Consider the following 17,116-nt stretch of genomic DNA (forward strand, 5'->3'; position numbering starts at 1 on the left):
CATGGAGAGAGAGCAAGCTAATGTTTTGGGTTTAGATGACTCTTCATCAGAGCTGAAGTGAAGTGTGGAGGGGCAGCATTTATGCTAACAGTGGTGGTGGGGTTAGTGTGTGTAGGGTGCTGGTGGAGATAAGATGTTGGTAGTTTACATTAAGTGATCAGAATGTGAGAATGGCAGAACAATGGTGTGTCTCCTGCCAGACTTGAAAGGACTGTAAGTGGAATGGGGGAGGGGAGGAAGTGTTAATAAGTTAAAAGAAAGGAAAGAAATGGTTCACAATTCAATATTAATTCCAGAAGGCTGTGAAGTGCCTAGTCTGAAGATGACATGTTGTTCCTACAGTTTGCACTGCGTTTCACTGGAACACTAGCATGCCGAGGACAGACATGTGAGCAGGGCACGATGTTAAAATCGAGAGTGTTTGTGCTGAAATTCCTGATGAAGGGCTTTTGCCCGAAACGTCGATTTTCCTTCTCCTCAGATGCTGCCTGACCTACTGCTTTTCCAGCTCCACACTTTCGACTCTAATTTCCAGCATCTGCAGTCCTCACTTTCGCTGCGATTTTAAAATGTCCAGCTGCGAAACGGTCAGGGTGCTGCTTACGCACAGACTGGAGGTGCTCTGCAAAGTGGTCACCCAGTCTGTGTTTGATTTCTCCAAAGTAGAGTACTTCAGGATGTTTATAGCAGGATATTTTGTGATGATGATGCTATTGTCACGGAAAAATCGTTAGATTCTCTTTTGTTTGATGTTGTCTGATTTGGTAGTTTCTCAGATATCGGTTTCACATCACACTGTTCAGCTTTTTATTTGCATCTTGCTCAAGAGTGTATAAAAGTGCTAGAGCAGTAATTATGTTGTCGAAGAGACATAAATGTTTGATATCATAGTTCCATTTCCTTGGAGGAGTTTTTAGCAGTTAAGTTCAAAATTTTCATTTGAGGTGGGGTGAAGAAAGGTGATAAATTGGACCATTAAGATGCTAACTACTTGCAGTGTACTGGAGTTTTCCAGTATGTCACACTGCTATTCCACTGACATTGTAACAGTAGATTGTGGCTATGCAAACGAACAATAAAGATTTTGGAACTGTGACAAATCTAGTAGTCTTATGTAGACATTACCACACATAACAAGCCTTTAATACAAGTATAGCCAGACAAAAAAATAGATTGTATATTTTGGACCACAACTGTCAAGTCAATTTTCCTGTTCCTTCTAGACTGTGTTTTAACTGTATCCAAGCTCATCACGCTTACAAACTTATCTGATTTGTGAATAAGGCTACATTATGATCACAGAGAATTCCACATGACTCCCTTGAAGCTTAAACTGTCTGAGAATAATGGGCTGCTGCAAGCTATCCATTCAAAATAGACATGGTAACATGAAATAATAGTTATTAGTCTGATGAAAATTCGAAAACTTGAGGATATCCCGAATGGAACTGCCTGAAAAGAACTGTTAAGTAGTTAGTTGTTAGAAGCAAATGACAATATTAACATATAGCTATGCAAGAGGAAACTGATAATGTATTCATTGATTACATAAGAAATATGCTAACAGTTATACATTTGTCAAACCATAACATATCTCACCTTTCACAAACGTGAAAGTTATGAATGATGAATTGAAAATATATACTTAGTCGGTCATTGCAGGTTGGGACTGAATCAAATTTGTCTTCAACATTCTGAAAAGGTTTAAAGGATCACACTTCTGACACGGAAAATAATTCAAATAGAAAGAACATGATACCCTAAACCACTTTACTGGATCACCTGGCTCAGTGGTTCCTAAAATGTATTCCAATGTGACCCCCATTTCAAGGCTTATAAGTTGCCATGGTCCTTCAGTCAGAAATGGGAGTCTGGAAGTATGGGCAAGTTAGATTTAAGGGATTTTTAAAACTCCTATCTTTTTAATAGCTTTTTTGAAGTAGAAATCAGGCCTCAAATGTCGATTATTTATGCCATATTGAACCTTTTTATAAAGATAAACAAGGATATAAAGGAGCCTCGCGTTATTAACTAAAGACACTAAAGACAGTTTGGGAAACTCTGATTTAGCTCAGTTTAAAATTATAAAACTCCGCATACCTTTCTAACACCTACAACAGTGGAGTTCTGTCCTTTAGACTTGGAGTCATAGAGACATATAAAGCGGGACAGATCCTTCGGTCCAACTTGTCTATGCCGATCAGATATCCTAAATTAATCCAGTCCCATTTGCCAGCACTTAGCCCATAACCCTCTAACCCCTTCCTATTCATATACCCATCCGATGCCTTTTAAATGTTGTAATTGTACCAGCCTCCATCACTTCCTGTGGCAGCTCATTCCATACATGCACCACCCACTTAGGTCCCTTGTACATTTTTCCCCACTCCCCCTAAACCTATGCCCTCTCGTTCTGGACTCCCCCACCCCAGGGAAAAGACCTTGTCTATTTGCCCTATCCATGCCCCTCATGATTTCATAAAGCTCTGTAAGGTCAGCCTCCGATGCTGACCTCTACACCCCTGAAGCCAAGCGCCAACTTGAAGACATTTCCTACTGTCTCCTCAACCATGACCTCACCTCCCATCATCAAACCCTCATCTCCCAGACCTTACACAATCTCATCACCTCAAGGGATCTCCCACCCACAGCTTCCAATCTCATAGTTTGGGAACCCTGCACCACCCAGTTCTACCTCCTACTCAAGATCCACAAGCCTGACTACCCCGGCCGACCCATCATCTTGGCCTGCTCCTACCCCACCAAACTATTTTCCACATACCTCGGTACTGTCCTATCCCCCTTGGTCAGGAACTCCCCACCACCCATGTCCTTCACCTCCTCCAAGACATTCATTTCCCTGGCCCCCAACACCTCGTCTTCACCATGGACATCCAGTCCCAAACACCTCTATCAGCCATGACCAGGGCCTCCAAGCCCTCCATCTCTTCCTCTCCTGACATCCCCACCAGCACCCTTCCACTGGCACTCTGATTTAGTTTGACTGAACTGGTCCTCACCTTCAGTCGTTTCTCCTTTGAATCCTCCCACTTCCTCTATACGAAGGCCATGGGCCCCAGCTATGCCAGTCTCTTCATCAGCTATGTGGAACAGCCCATCTTCCGTAGTTACACTGGCTGCACCTTTTCCTCTGCTACATTGATAACTGCTTCGGCGCCACTTCGTGCTCCCACAAGGAGGCTGAACAGTTGATCAACTTCACCAACACATTCCACCGCAACCTTAAATTCACCCGGAGCATCTCCGACACCTGCCTCCTGGACCTCTCCATCTCCATCAACGGTGACTGACTCAACACTGACATTTTCTACAAACCAACCGACTCCCACAGCTACCTCGACTGCACCTCCTCCCAGGAAAATCGAAGTTTCAGGCAAAGACTCTTCATCAGGAATTAAGGGCTTTTGCCCGAAATGTTGTTTTTCCTGCTTCTCAGTTGCTGCCTGACCTGCTGTGCTTTTCCAGCACCACTCTAATCTAGACTGTGAATTCCAGCCTCTGCAGTCCTCACTTTTGCCTACAACTCCTCCCACCCTGCCTCCTGTAAAAAAAATGCTATCCCTTATTCTCAATGCCTCACCCTCAGCCGCATCTGCTCCCAGGAGGACCCGTTCCACCATAGAGCACACCAAATGGCCTCCTCCTTTAAAGATCGCAATTTCCTCTCCCACGTGGTGGTTGATGCCCTCCGGCACATCTCATCGACTTCTCGCACCTCTGCCCTCGAACCTCACCCGTTCAAACCCAACAAGGACAGAACCACCCTGGTCCTCACCTTCCACCCCACCAACCTTGGATACATCGCATCATCCTCTGCCATTTCCACCACCCACAAACCCACCCCACCACCGGAGATATATTTCCCTCCCCACCCCTATCCGCTTTCCGTAACAACCATTCCCTCTATGACTCCCTAGTCAGGTCCAAGCCCCCCCACCAACCCACCTTCCCCTGCTACCGCAGGAATTTCAAAATCTGTGCCCACACCTCCCCTCTTATCCCCGTCCAAGGCCCCAAAGGAGCCTTCCACATCCATCAGCAGGTTTCACATGCACTTCCACACATGTCATTTACTGTATCCGTTGCTCCCGACGTGGTCTCCTCTACATTGGGGAGATGGGCCGCCTACTCACAGAGCGCTTCAGAGAACATTTCTGGGGTACCTGCACCAACCAGTCCCCACCGTCCCGTGACTGAACATTTCAACTCCCCCTCCCACTCCGCCAAGGACGTGCAGGTCTGGGCCTCCTCCACTGGCACTCCCTAACTACCCCACGCTTGGAGAAGAACACCTCGGCTTCCATCTCTGGACACTTCAGAATCATGGCATCAATGTGGATTTCACCAATTTCCTCATTTCCCCTCTCCCCACTTTATCTCAGTTCCAGCCTTCCAACTCGGCACCGCCCTCATTACCGGTCCTACCTGTCCGCTCCACCCTCTCCCTGACCTGTCACTATTACCCCCATCTCAATCCATCTATTGCATTCTCAGCTGCCTTTCCTCCAGCCCCACCCCCTTCCCATTTATCTCTCCACCCCCTCTGCTCCGAGCCTCATTCCTGATGAAGGGCTTTTGCCTGAAACATCGGTTCTCCTGCTTCTCAGATACTGCCTGACCTGCTATGTTTTTCCAGCACCACACTCTCAACTCTAATCTTCAGCATCTGCAGTCTTCACTTTCACCTTGTAGACAATACACACTGCTGCTACTGAACTCACTGTTGGAGGGAGTTTTTTTTTAATGGATATGGTGCTTTGACCTGGATGGTATCCAGTCTCTGCATTCATTCAGACAAATGGAGTGTATTCCATCTCGCTCCCACCTTCTGCCTTGTAGACAGCAGGCAGGATCTGGGATGGAAGCTGAGTTACTCACTGCAGAATTCCAAGTCACTGACCTGTTCTTGGAGCAACAGCATTTATGTGGCTAGTCCCTTTCAGCTTCTCGTCAAGAAGCTGGTAGTCCCCAGGATGTTGATGCTCCTAATATCTAAGCTTTTCACAAAGTTAGCATGAAAGCAGAGCTATTTCAGAAGTATTGGAGCTGCATACCACTCTGACCTGTCTGCCCAAATTCAGAATTTGGGACTGATTGGATGGCAGTTTGATTGGCCCTGTTCAGGGCCAGTTTTGTACAAACTTTGCAAGCCTCCATATGTAAGGGAAGTTAAGAGCGCAATCAAACTTAGCTTCCAACGTGTCAAAGTACTTTGACAAACTGTTAAGCATGGTTGATTTCCATTTCACTATTGGAATTTTTCTTTACACCTCCCCATTTTCTAAGTAAGTTAAGACTTAACTGGCGCAGGCTAGCTATGTTCATAGGAAGTATAGGACAAATATTATCGCATGCTTCTATTCATTAATACAGATAATTTTATTAAAGTTTAAAGCAATAAAGAATTCATCAATGCTGGTTAAACATAATCTTGGTGGAATAGAAAAGGGCAATGCAATGGATTTTCACAAGGCTCTTGCTAAAATCCCATTCACGACTCATAACTGAAGTCAGAGTATTTGGATTCAGGAGTCAAATGATGGAATGGACTGAAAGACAGCTCCAAAACACACAGCTGGGTTCCAGGACTGGAAAAAAATTGGAAATAAGGCCTTTTACTGTGCGAAAGCCTCTGTTGTTCAAAAAGTTTAAAAATGACATTGTTCAGGAAGAGAAAATATTGAAATGTAGAAAATTGGAGCAGCAATTGGCCATTTGCCCCTTCAAGCCTGCTCCGCCATTCCATAAAACCATGAGACATAGGAGTGGACGTAAGGCCATTTGGCCCATGGAATCCACTTCGCCATTCAATCATGGCTGATGAGCATTTCAACTCCACTTACCCGCACCTTCCCCATAGCCCTTAATTCCTTGCGAGATCAAGAATTTGTCAATCTCTGCCTTAAAGACATTTAATGTCCTGGCTCCACTGCAGTCCGTGGCAATGAATTCCACAGGCCCACCATTCTCTGGTTGAAGAAATGTCTCCTCATTTCCGTTCTAAATTGACCCCCTCTAATTCTAAGACTGTGCCCACGGGTCCTAGTCTTCCTGCCTAATGGAAACAAATTTCTAGCGTCCACCCTTTCTAAGCCATGCATTATCTTGTAAGTTTCTATTAGATCTCCCCTCAACCTTCTAAACTTTAATGAATACAATCCCAGGATCCTCAGCCGTTCATCTTATGATATTAGATTAGATGATATTAGAGTACTTACAGTGTGGAAACAGGCCCTTCGGCCCAACAAGTCCACACCGACCCGCCAAAGCGCAACCCACCCAGACCCATTCCCCCTAACACTACGGGCAATTTAACATGGCCAATTCTTTGGCCTACCATTCCAGGGATCATCTGTGTGAATCTCCGCTGGACACGCTCCAGTGGCATAATGTCCTTCTTGAGATGTGAGGCTCAAAATTGGACACAGTATTCTAAATGAGGCCTAACCAGAGCTTTATAAAGTCTCAGTATCACATCACTGCTTTTACATTCCAACCTTCTTGAGATAAATTACAACATTACATTTGCTTTCTTAACCATAGACTCAACCTTTAGAGAATCCTAAACTAGCAGAGATAAAAACAGGTAAAAACAAGGACTGCAGATGCTGGAAACCAGAGTCTAGATTAGAGTGGTGCTGGAAAAGCACAGCAGGTCAGGCAGCACCCGAGGAGCAGGAAAATTGACGTTTCGGGCAAAAAGCCCTTCGTCAGGAATGATGAAGCAGTCCCAGATCCCTTTGTACTTTGGCTTTATGAATTTTCTCACCATTTAGAAAATAATCCATGCCTGTATTCTTTTTTCCAAAGTGCAAGACCTCTCATTTGCTCACGTTGAATTTCATCAGCCATTTCCTGGACCACTCTCCTAAACTGTCTCAATCTTTCTGCAGCCTCCCTATCTCCTCAGAACTACCTGCCTGTCCGCCTAACTTTGTATCAGTGGCGATTTTCGCCAGAGTGCCCCCGGTCCCTTCATCCAGATCACTAATATATAAAGTGAACAGCTGTGGCCCCAACACTGAATCCTCCAGGACACCACACGTCACTGGCTGCCATTCTGAAAAGAATCTTTTATCCCAACTCTCTGCCTTCGGTCAGACAGCCAATCCTCAATCCATGTCAGTAGCTCACCTCGAACACCATGGGGCCTCACCTTATTCAGCAGCCTCCTGTGAGGCACCTTATCAAAGGCCTTTTCGAAGTCTAGATAGATGACATCCACTGGGTTTCCCTAGTCTAACCTATTGATATCTCTTCAAAGAATTCTGACAGATTTGTCAGTTGTGGCCTCTCCTTCCTAAATCCATGCTGACTTGTTCTAATCTGACCGTACACTTCTAAGAATTTAGAAATCTTATTCTTAACAATGGATTCTAGAATTTTACCTACAACCGAGGTTATGCTAAATGACCAATAATTTTCCATTCTTTTGTCTTGATCCTTTCTTGAACAAGGGGGTTACAACAATGATTTTCTAATCATCTGGGACTTTCCCTGACACACCAGTGATTTTTGAAAGATTACAACCAATGCCTCCACTATATCTTTGGCCACCTCCCTCAGAACTCTAGGATGTAGCCCATCAGGGCCAGGAGATTTATCAGTTTTTTGACTTTTCACCTTTTCTGACACTTTCTCTTTTGTAATGGCTACCATACTCAACACTGCCCCCGACTCTCCTTAATTGTTGGGATATTACTCATGTCTTCCACTGTGAACACTGTCGCAAAGTACTTATTAAGTTCTTCAGCTATTTCTTGATCTCCCATCACTAGCCGGCCTGCATCAATTTGGAGCGGCCCAATTCCTACTTTTGCTTCTCATTTGTTTCTTATTAGAAATGATAGTAAAAGTTTAATACATATTACTGGCTGGCTTGCCTTCATATTTGATCCTCTCCTTCTTATTTCTCTCTTTGTTATCCTCTGTTTTTGTAGTCTTTCCAATCTTCTAATTTTCCAGTGCTTTTGGCCACTTTATAGGCTCTCTCTTTCTCTTTGATACATTTCCTGACTTCCTTTGTTAGCTATGGCTGTCTCATTCCCCCCCACCCCCACCCCCTCCGGATAATCTTTCTTTTCTTTGGGATGAACCCTGTATTGTGTCCTCAATTACACCCATAAATTCTGCCGTTGTTGCTCTACTGTCTTACCCACTAGATGAAAGTGAGGACTGCAGATGCTGGAGATTAGAGTCAAGATTAGAATGGTGCTAGAAAAGCACAGCAGGTTAGGCAGCATCCGAGGAGCAGGAAAATCGACGTTTCGGGCAGGAGCCCTTCATCAGGAATCATCATGTCTTCCCCACTAGGCTCTGCTTCCAGTTGATTTTCATCAGGTCCTCTCTCATGCCCCTGTAATTACCTTTATTTAACTGTAACACCAATACATCCGATTTTGTCTTCTCTCTTTCAGACTGAACTCCACCATATTATTATCACTGCCTCCTAAGTGTTTCCTTACTTTAAGATCTTTTATAAAGTCTGGCTCACTACCCAGCACTAAGTCCAGAATAGCCTGCTCCCTTGTGGGCTCCAACACAAGCTGTTCCAAAAAGCCATCCTGTAAGCATTCCATGAATTCCCTTTCTTTGGCTCCACCGACAGCATTATTCACCCAGTCCATTTGCATATTGAAGTCCCCTATGATCACTGTGACCTTGCCTTTCTGACATTCCCTATCTATTTCCTGGTACATCTTGCACCCCATGTCCTGACCACTGCTGGGAGGTCTGTACATAACTCCCATTCTGTTTTTTTTTGTCTTTATGGTTCCTCAACTCCACCCACACAGACTCCACATCATCTGATCCTATGTCATTCAGTGCCATAGATTTAATTTCATTCTTAACTAACAAGGCAACCCCACCCCCTCTGCCCACCTCCCTGACTTTTCGATAAGTTGTAAATCCTTGGATATTTAACTGCCAGTCCTGAACGTCCTGCAACCATGTCTCTGTGATGCCTACCACATCATTATCATTCATGATGATTTGTGCTGTTAATTCATCTACTTTGTAATAAATACAACGAGCATTCAGATAAAGCGCCTTAATGCTAATTTTCTTATCCTCATGATTTCCATCATCTCTAGTAGTATGTCCTAAGTTGTTGTTCTTTTTTGCTTCATTCCTAGCCTACCTTGAACTTAAACCCTGCGCATATGCTAATCTGCTGCTTGCCTTACCTGACTCCGTACTCCCTGTTGCTTTCCCTTTCCCTTCCCCGACTCACAAGTTTAAAGTCCTAGTGACCACCCTATTTATCCTTTTCGCTAGAACACTGGTTCCAGATCGGTTCAGGTGGAGACCGTCCCAACAGTACAGATCACCCCGGTTCCAAAACTGATGCCAGTGTCATATGAAATGGGATTCTTTATGTTCATGACTGATTATGCAACTCAATAGCATGTAATTGTTTTTCTTCCATTTACTATGATCCCTTTATCTCCAAGTACAACAACCAAATACATTACTACTTGAAATCATGCAATGGTTTGGCCTGAACTGTCTTCTGTGGTTTCAAAATCTACAGGCTCACCACTCTCTGGGTGAAGAAATTTCTCCTCATCTCAATCCATTCTACATCAATCCTGTTTAAATTTTAAAGGTTTCTATGGGATTCCCTTAACCATCATATTTATAAACTCCAGCTAATATAATCTTAATCATTTCAACCTCTCCTCCTGTATCAAGTCTGGTAAACCTTCAATGCACTCCCTTTCGAGCACGACTTTCCTTCCTCAGATAAGGAGACCACAACTGCACACAATATTTTCAATGTGGTCTGATCAAGACTTTATATCATTGCAGCAAGACTTCGCTGCTCACATCCTCTCGTTTTGAAGGCCAAAATACATTTGCTTACCACCTTCTGCATCAACATGCTTGCTATCAGTGACTGAGACATCCTTTACCCTCGCACCAGAGAGGCAACATACCAACATGGAGTCTCACTTGCAGCCTGTCTATTCTCCTTATGATGGAATCCCCTACAACTCTTACATTCTCACACTTTTGACGACTCCTCTGTGCAGCTAACATAGTGCAAATAATTTGGCTGTTGCTGCTTTCTCCTGAGTAGCCATTTCCCCCAATAATATCCAGAGCGGTAGAACTGTTTTGCAGTGGAATAACCGTTAGAGATTTCTGCGCTGTCTGCTTAGTCCTCTTGCCCTTCCTGATGATCACCTATTCCCTTCATGCCTGTTGAGTCATAACTTGTGGTGTGACTCCTCTCTATCCACGCTATCCTTGACATTCTTCACCTTGCAGATGTGGCAGTGTATCTCCAGTTCTGAAAACTAGGCCAGCAGGAGCTGCAGCTTGGAGACACTTCCTGCGTTCATGATGGCCCTGGGAACAGCAAGTGTTCCTGACTTCCCACAGTGAGCAGGAAGAGCATGCCACATCAGCTGCCATGACTTAGCTCATTAAATTAAATCTTTTGGTTGGTGCTCAATATTAAATAATATAAATTATTCGAGGACCCTTATTGCCTGGTCTTTGTTATTGTAGAATAAAGTCGTTGCAAACTATACGCCAAACAAAATACAAGAAGTACCTCTTGGCCTCTACACTGAATTCCAACTGCGCTCAAGTTCCCAGGTACACGCACTTAGTCTGGCAGTGTTTCACTCATGATGTCCTTTCTTCCAGCTAGTCAAGCACAAACCCTTTCTGATCTCTATCTTTATCCAGAGAATTCTGGCTTTGGTTATCTTGCCTTCCAACGTTCTGGGAGTGTAGTTTAACTTATTCAAACTGTCACTTCTTTAAAAATAACCCATAGTTTTATTAACATTTGCCTGACCATTGCATATGATCATGTCAGATATACAGCACAGGAAGAATCCATTTGACTCAAGCTAGCATCCTTTCCCACTCTTTGCTTGTGGGGTATCCCCATAAATTTATCTTTTTCTTTATTTACTTCTTTCACTGAATTTGACATGCTTATCATACATTGGGTAAGTATTGCTTTTTTGAATACCTGATTGGATTTGTTGGAAATAATCTTATATTGATGGCCTGTAGGTATACTCAATGCAATCTTTGATTCCAGTTTACCCAAGATGGATCAGTTCTTAAACCACTGAAATTAGATCTTGTGTGTATTCCCTGTAAATATTTTTACCGTGAATTGCTCATTGCCCTTTTCCATAGCTAACCAAAACTTTTTGATAGTATAATCACTCTTTCCTAAATATTTCTGACTGGCTGAATTAACTCGACCCAGCTCATTTGCACAACCAGATGTGATAATAAAACAAAGAACTGCAGGTGCTGAAAATCTGAAACAAAAACAGAAATTGCTGGAGAAACAGTTAATATTTCAAATCTAGTGACTCTTCTTCAGAACATCGTTTCACCGAGTTTTCTTCCCACAGATGCTGCCAGACCTGCTGAGATTTTCCAGCAATTCCAGATTTGACAATACTTATTTCATTTAACCTAAATCATCATCATCAAACAAATTATCCTGAACACACTTAGAGTCATGGAGATGTACAGTATGGAAACAGACCTTCGGTCCAAATCGTCCATGCCGACCAGATATCCCAACCTAATCTAGTCCCATTTGCAAGCATTTGACCCATAATCTGTAATCCCTTCCTATTCATATACCCATCCAGATGCTTTTTAAATGTTGTAACTGTACCAGCCTCCACCATTTCCCCAGGCATCTCATTCCATACATGCACCATCCTCTGCATGAAAAAGTTGCCCCTTAATTCCCTTTTAAATTTTTTCCCTCTCGCCCTAAATCTATGCCCTCTAATTCTGAACTGCCCCACCCCAGGGAAAAGACCCTATTTACCCTATCCATGCCCCTCATGATTTTACAAACCTCTATAAGGTCACCTCTCAGCTTAAGAAGTTCCCCGTTCTCTTCCCTTTAATTTCTTCTCTGACTGTTGTGAATCTGTTAAATTATTTATCACAGAGGGCTATAGACTGGGTCATTAAGTATACTCAAGGCTGAGATAGATTTCTAATCAGTAAGGGAATCGATTATGGGGAAAAGGCAGGAAGGTTTGTCATCAGATGAACCATGATCACATTGAATGGTGGAGCAGATGTGATGTGCTGAATGGGGGCCTATGTTTGCTCCTGCAACTTATGGTCTTTCCATGAGTTTATATTAGGATAATAAAAATCCTCCAACACATTAAAGTCTTTATGACTCTTTAATGTCACTGTAAGCTATGACATTGTTATGATTTTGTAGGACAATAATATCATTTTATATTTAGAGAAATGATTAGAGAAACTCTTTTGTCCTGTTTAAGCATGGGTGCACTTTCTATAATAGTTAAGCATTTATCCTAAGTACTACATATACTTGTGTATAGGTCTGTCTCATGGATAAGTGACCCCTTATTGTTGGCCAAAAAATCTTGTATTTTCCATATATCTTGTGTATAAGTTGACCCTGCATTATAAACCTCTTACAAAGGAAATTGCATGTTCCCATTAACCCACTTAAACAAAATCGCATTCATTCATTCATACCAGTAACTCTACTCATTGCTCTTTGTTTGCTATATTGTATCTCCATCCGTTCGTTCGTTCGTTCATTCACTCATAACTGTACTTACCACACTTGGTTTACTCCAACACGTTTTGATTCATTCATTCAGACTGGTACTAAGTCTATCGATACTTATCGCACTTTATTCATTATACACCTAAAAGTTAATATCATTAAAAAGGTTCATCATTTTAATTGTGCCATTATATCTGAATAAAAGTGAGATATATTAGCTACAAGCTGGTATATCTTTAATTCTTTGACAAATTTGTTAATGTTGTTGAGGTTCATAACATATGAGAGTAAATGGGAGAGAAATGGAAGAATTTGATGGGAAAGTCCAAGACACTTACACATGCAGAATTTAATAAATGTTTCATTTTAAGTGTGCCATGCTGATGTTGAACAGTGTGAGTTTGCAGCATTTCAATGAATCTTTAACATGTCAAATTTTTGGCCTGGTCTCTTGCTTTTATCCAATAATTACCTTTACTTAATTAATTGTGTTTCTCTTCTTTACCCGGGATTAGTTGTGGGATCAAATCGACTTGTGCTAATACTATGATATTTCGATCTGCATCATGAATTTTAGCCCCTCAAAACTTGTGCCCGTGTGTTAGTTGGCCCTGTAAATTGAATCTTTAAAACAGTCTTAAAATTTGGACCTTTACCCGAGTATATATGGTGTAAACGGATATTATTAACATGAAAATGCATATGCATTAAACAGGATAAATTGCCTCTAAAATTGCAGAATAATTTTAAAGAGAGAAACAGTATATTTTAGTTTTCCAGCAAGAAATGGGATGCTAATAGAATATTCTGTAGAAAAATGATTTTCTGATAGCATTTGGACTTGTTTATGTATCTAGAAGTGATTGATGAGAGTAACATGCTTAAAATACTCAGATGCATTTGAGTATACTTTATCTTAAAATGCCATTGATTGTAGGCCGCACTCTGCAAATAATAAGTAATAGTTATCCCTGAATAAAATTGAAATGATTTTATTTTGCAGTCAATTTTTGGGCTCTGTTGGTTAAATCCCACGCTCAGTAGCTTGCATTCTGTATCAGCAATTGTACAGTAGGTTCGAGGAATTAATTTTTATTGAAATTTATATCTTCCCTTAATTTAAGCCAGATTATGTCAAACATGTCATTTATTGTTACTACACTGCTATAAATAGTACTACTGGTTAGATTGCTTTTGGAAAAAATATTTTGCTGGAGCATTCAGGTATTTTCTATATATTTCTTTAAATAACATGTGACTATTATGAGCTAATGTGGTGCTCATTATAGCTTTAGAGAGAAGGGTATATGAACTTTATTTTAATGAAATTTATTTTCTTAATTTCTTTTAATGTGCAGATATATTAGAGTTATAATTGTGGATTCTAATAAATATAAGGTTTACTAAATTGTGGTTTAATATTCATATCTTTACAGTCTCATTTTTCCATTCTTACTAATACTATTATTTTTATTTTGACCTCTAAAAATTACTCTGCTTCTCCTCTTTTCTGTCTTCCTTTTCCTTTCCAAGCTGCTGTTGCTGCCCATGAGGCTGACTGCTCTGGCAATGTTTTACATAACTGCCCCTCAGTCAATGAAGGTATTCTACTCCCTCTCTAATACACCATACCACTTTCATCCTGCTAATTTTAGTAGTGTATATGTAACATTAATAAGTCTTGCATAGATAGAAGTAAGTGCATTTGTACAGGAAAAAGCTTTCCTCAAACTATTGAAATGGGCAACCTGTTACAATGCACTTTTTGTTTTGCTTCCATACATTTATTTTTCATCTTGGGATGAAGAATATTATAATTTTGTGAATGAAATGTTTAGATGCGTAAGAATTATAAATGGCTGAAATTTTAATCTAACTTATGAAAGCAGTTTGAAACATTTTTTTTGATTCCCTGCACAGAATAGAAAATATTGGAAACATTTTCGCTGCAAAAAACGAAATATGCCTACATAATTGAGAAGAATAATTGTCCAAGTATATAAAACAATCAGAACAGCTAACTTAAAATAAAAGGAGATAACTCAACTCTATTGGCTATTCAGAGCACCCAGGATAGTCTTCTTGTTTAGTTTTCTCTTGTTGAAAATTGCTGTTCAGAATTTGTCTCAGAACAGGATGTTTTGTATGGCTTTCAATGCAATGACAAAATGATCCATTCCATTTACATCATCAATAAAGACCTTCCCATAACCTATGTTACCAAATTAGAATGAATTTTATATGAAATGTTACTTTTAATCAGCAACATAGATCATGAAAAATGGTTGCAAGGAGAACTAAATTGCACCAGTAGAGCATGGATATTTCCCTTGAACATTATTTCGTTATGAGTTAACTAAAGTTCCAATTTGATTGCGTTACTTTGGATTATGCTGGCAATTATTTATTACATTAGAACATCCTTAGATTCCCATTTTTCTGCTTAATGTTCTAAAACAGTTTTCACACTGTTTAATACAATAAAATATGAATGTAATTTTGAAAACTAAGAATGAATCAACCAAAATATTAGAATATTTAAAGTGTAAATATTTTGTTCCTTTTAGCTGTTTCTCATAAAATCCTTGTTGGATTTTTTCAAAATAATAAATTATATTGTCTTTGAAGTTCACAATATATTGTTGCCTTTATCATTTTGAGCAATTTTATATGTTGTTGCAATATGAATAGACACAAATGCCTTGTTTTATTTAATCATTCTAGTTTAGAGGGACAAAGACATTATATAAATGAATGACATAATTATAATTTTGAATTGTAGAATCAACTTGGTCATCATCAAAATTTTACACTTAATTTTTGTTGATCAAAAATGTTTTAAATGTTCTTTAAGTAAGAATGGCAATTCAGCTTTCAAATGGGATTACTATTTGGCCTTAGAAATGAGCAGATGATAAAGATTTTGCTGCTTTTTAAATACGTTGTTAAATAAGTAGTGTTTAAGTCGTATTTTATTAAACTAAGGTCTCCAGCAGTGTTGGTATCCCTTTGCAGATTTCTGTAGTAGCTCTGGTTGAAGTTAATTTTGACACCTCTTTTGAATTAAATGTGTGAAGATTGTTTGTGTTTTTGTGACTATGGACTACTAATCCATGTACCTTCATGTGTAATGTGTTTGATGTACTTTTGTAGGCTGGAGTCAACTAGCAGCTATGCATTGTGTCATGCTTCCTGATCATCTCGGACAGGACAAGTTTAGACCTCCACTTCTGGAGATGTTAGCCCGACGATGGCAAGATCGTTGTTTAGAGGTAAAACTTCAAAGAAACAATACCTTGGACTGTATGTGTACCAGGCTGTTTTCTTAATGGAATGACAATAAAGCTAATTCAATTCAGTTCTTTGAATTAATTCCCTTTTGATGCAGCTTGTTTTGTTTTGAGTAATAGATGAACAAATAGACATAGAACAATACAGCACAGAACAGGCCCTTCGGCCCACAATGTTGTGCCGAACATTTGTCTTAGCTTAAGCACCCATCCATGTACCTATCCAATTGCCGCTTAAGGGTCACCAAAGATTCTGACTCTGCCACTCCCACATGCAGTGCATTCCATGCTCCCACCACTCTCTGGGTAAAGAATCTATCCCTGATATCCCCCCTATACCTTCCACCCTTCACCTTAAATTTATGTCCCCTTGTAACACTCTGTTGTACCCGGGGAAAAAGTTTCTGACTGTCTACTCTATCTATTCCTCTGATCATCTTATAAACCTCTATCAAGTCACCCCTCATCCTTCTCCGTTCCAATGAGAAAAGGCCTAGCATTGTCAGCTTATCCTCGTACGACCTATTCTCCATTCCAGGCAACATCCTGGTAACTCTCCTCTGCACCCTCTCCAAAGCTTCCACATCTTTCCTAAAATGAGGCGACCAGAACTGCACATAGTACTCCAAATGTGGCCTTACCAAGGTCCTGTACAGCTGCAACATCACCTCACGACTCTTGAATTCAATCCCTCTGCTAATGAACGATAATACTCCATAGGCCTTCTTACAAACTCTATCCACCTGAGTGGCAACCTTCAAAGATCTATGAACATAGACCCCAAGATCCCTCTGTTCCACCACCTGACTAAGAACCCTACCATTAACCCTGAATTCCGCATTCTTATTTGTTCTTCCAAAATGGACAACCTCACACTTGGCAGGGTTGAACTCCATCTGCCACTCCTCAGCCCAGCTCTGCATCATATCTAAGTCCCTCTGCAGCCGACAACAGCCCTCCTCACTGTCCACAACTCCACCTATCTTCGTATCATCTGCAAATACATGGGAACACCACCACAAATTCCCCTTCAAGCCACGCATTTGCTTCATTAACTATCCTGTGTCTATGGATTAGATCAGATTCCCTACAGTATGGAATCAGACCATTCAGCCCAAGTCCACACCAACCCTCTGAAGAGTAACCCACCCAGACCCATTCCCCTACCTATATTTACCCTGACTAACACACCTAACACTGTGGGCAATTTAGCATGGCCAATTCACCTGACCTGCACATCTTTGGATTGTGGGAC

The 17,116-nt window shown here is 41.0% G+C and overlaps 1 protein-coding gene across 5 annotated transcripts in view; it reads left to right on the forward strand.

Annotated features, from left to right (window-relative positions):
- The window catches only part of LOC122540110 (WD repeat-containing protein 7), a 674,231-nt gene that overhangs the window by 205,498 nt on the left and 451,617 nt on the right, over positions 1-17,116 (forward strand). For 3 of the 5 annotated variants that reach the window (XM_043675451.1, XM_043675690.1, XM_043675531.1), the window contains 2 exons: positions 14,105-14,173; positions 15,725-15,843. In XM_043675451.1, coding sequence (XP_043531386.1) covers positions 14,105-14,173; positions 15,725-15,843 — 188 coding nt within the window. The remainder of the gene's footprint in view (positions 1-14,104; positions 14,174-15,724; positions 15,844-17,116) is intronic. The other 2 variants (XM_043675605.1, XM_043675775.1) reach the window with 1 other exon arrangement.

This window comes from Chiloscyllium plagiosum, chromosome 1 (assembly GCF_004010195.1).
Source record: "Chiloscyllium plagiosum isolate BGI_BamShark_2017 chromosome 1, ASM401019v2, whole genome shotgun sequence".
Classification (NCBI taxonomy): domain Eukaryota; kingdom Metazoa; phylum Chordata; class Chondrichthyes; order Orectolobiformes; family Hemiscylliidae; genus Chiloscyllium; species Chiloscyllium plagiosum.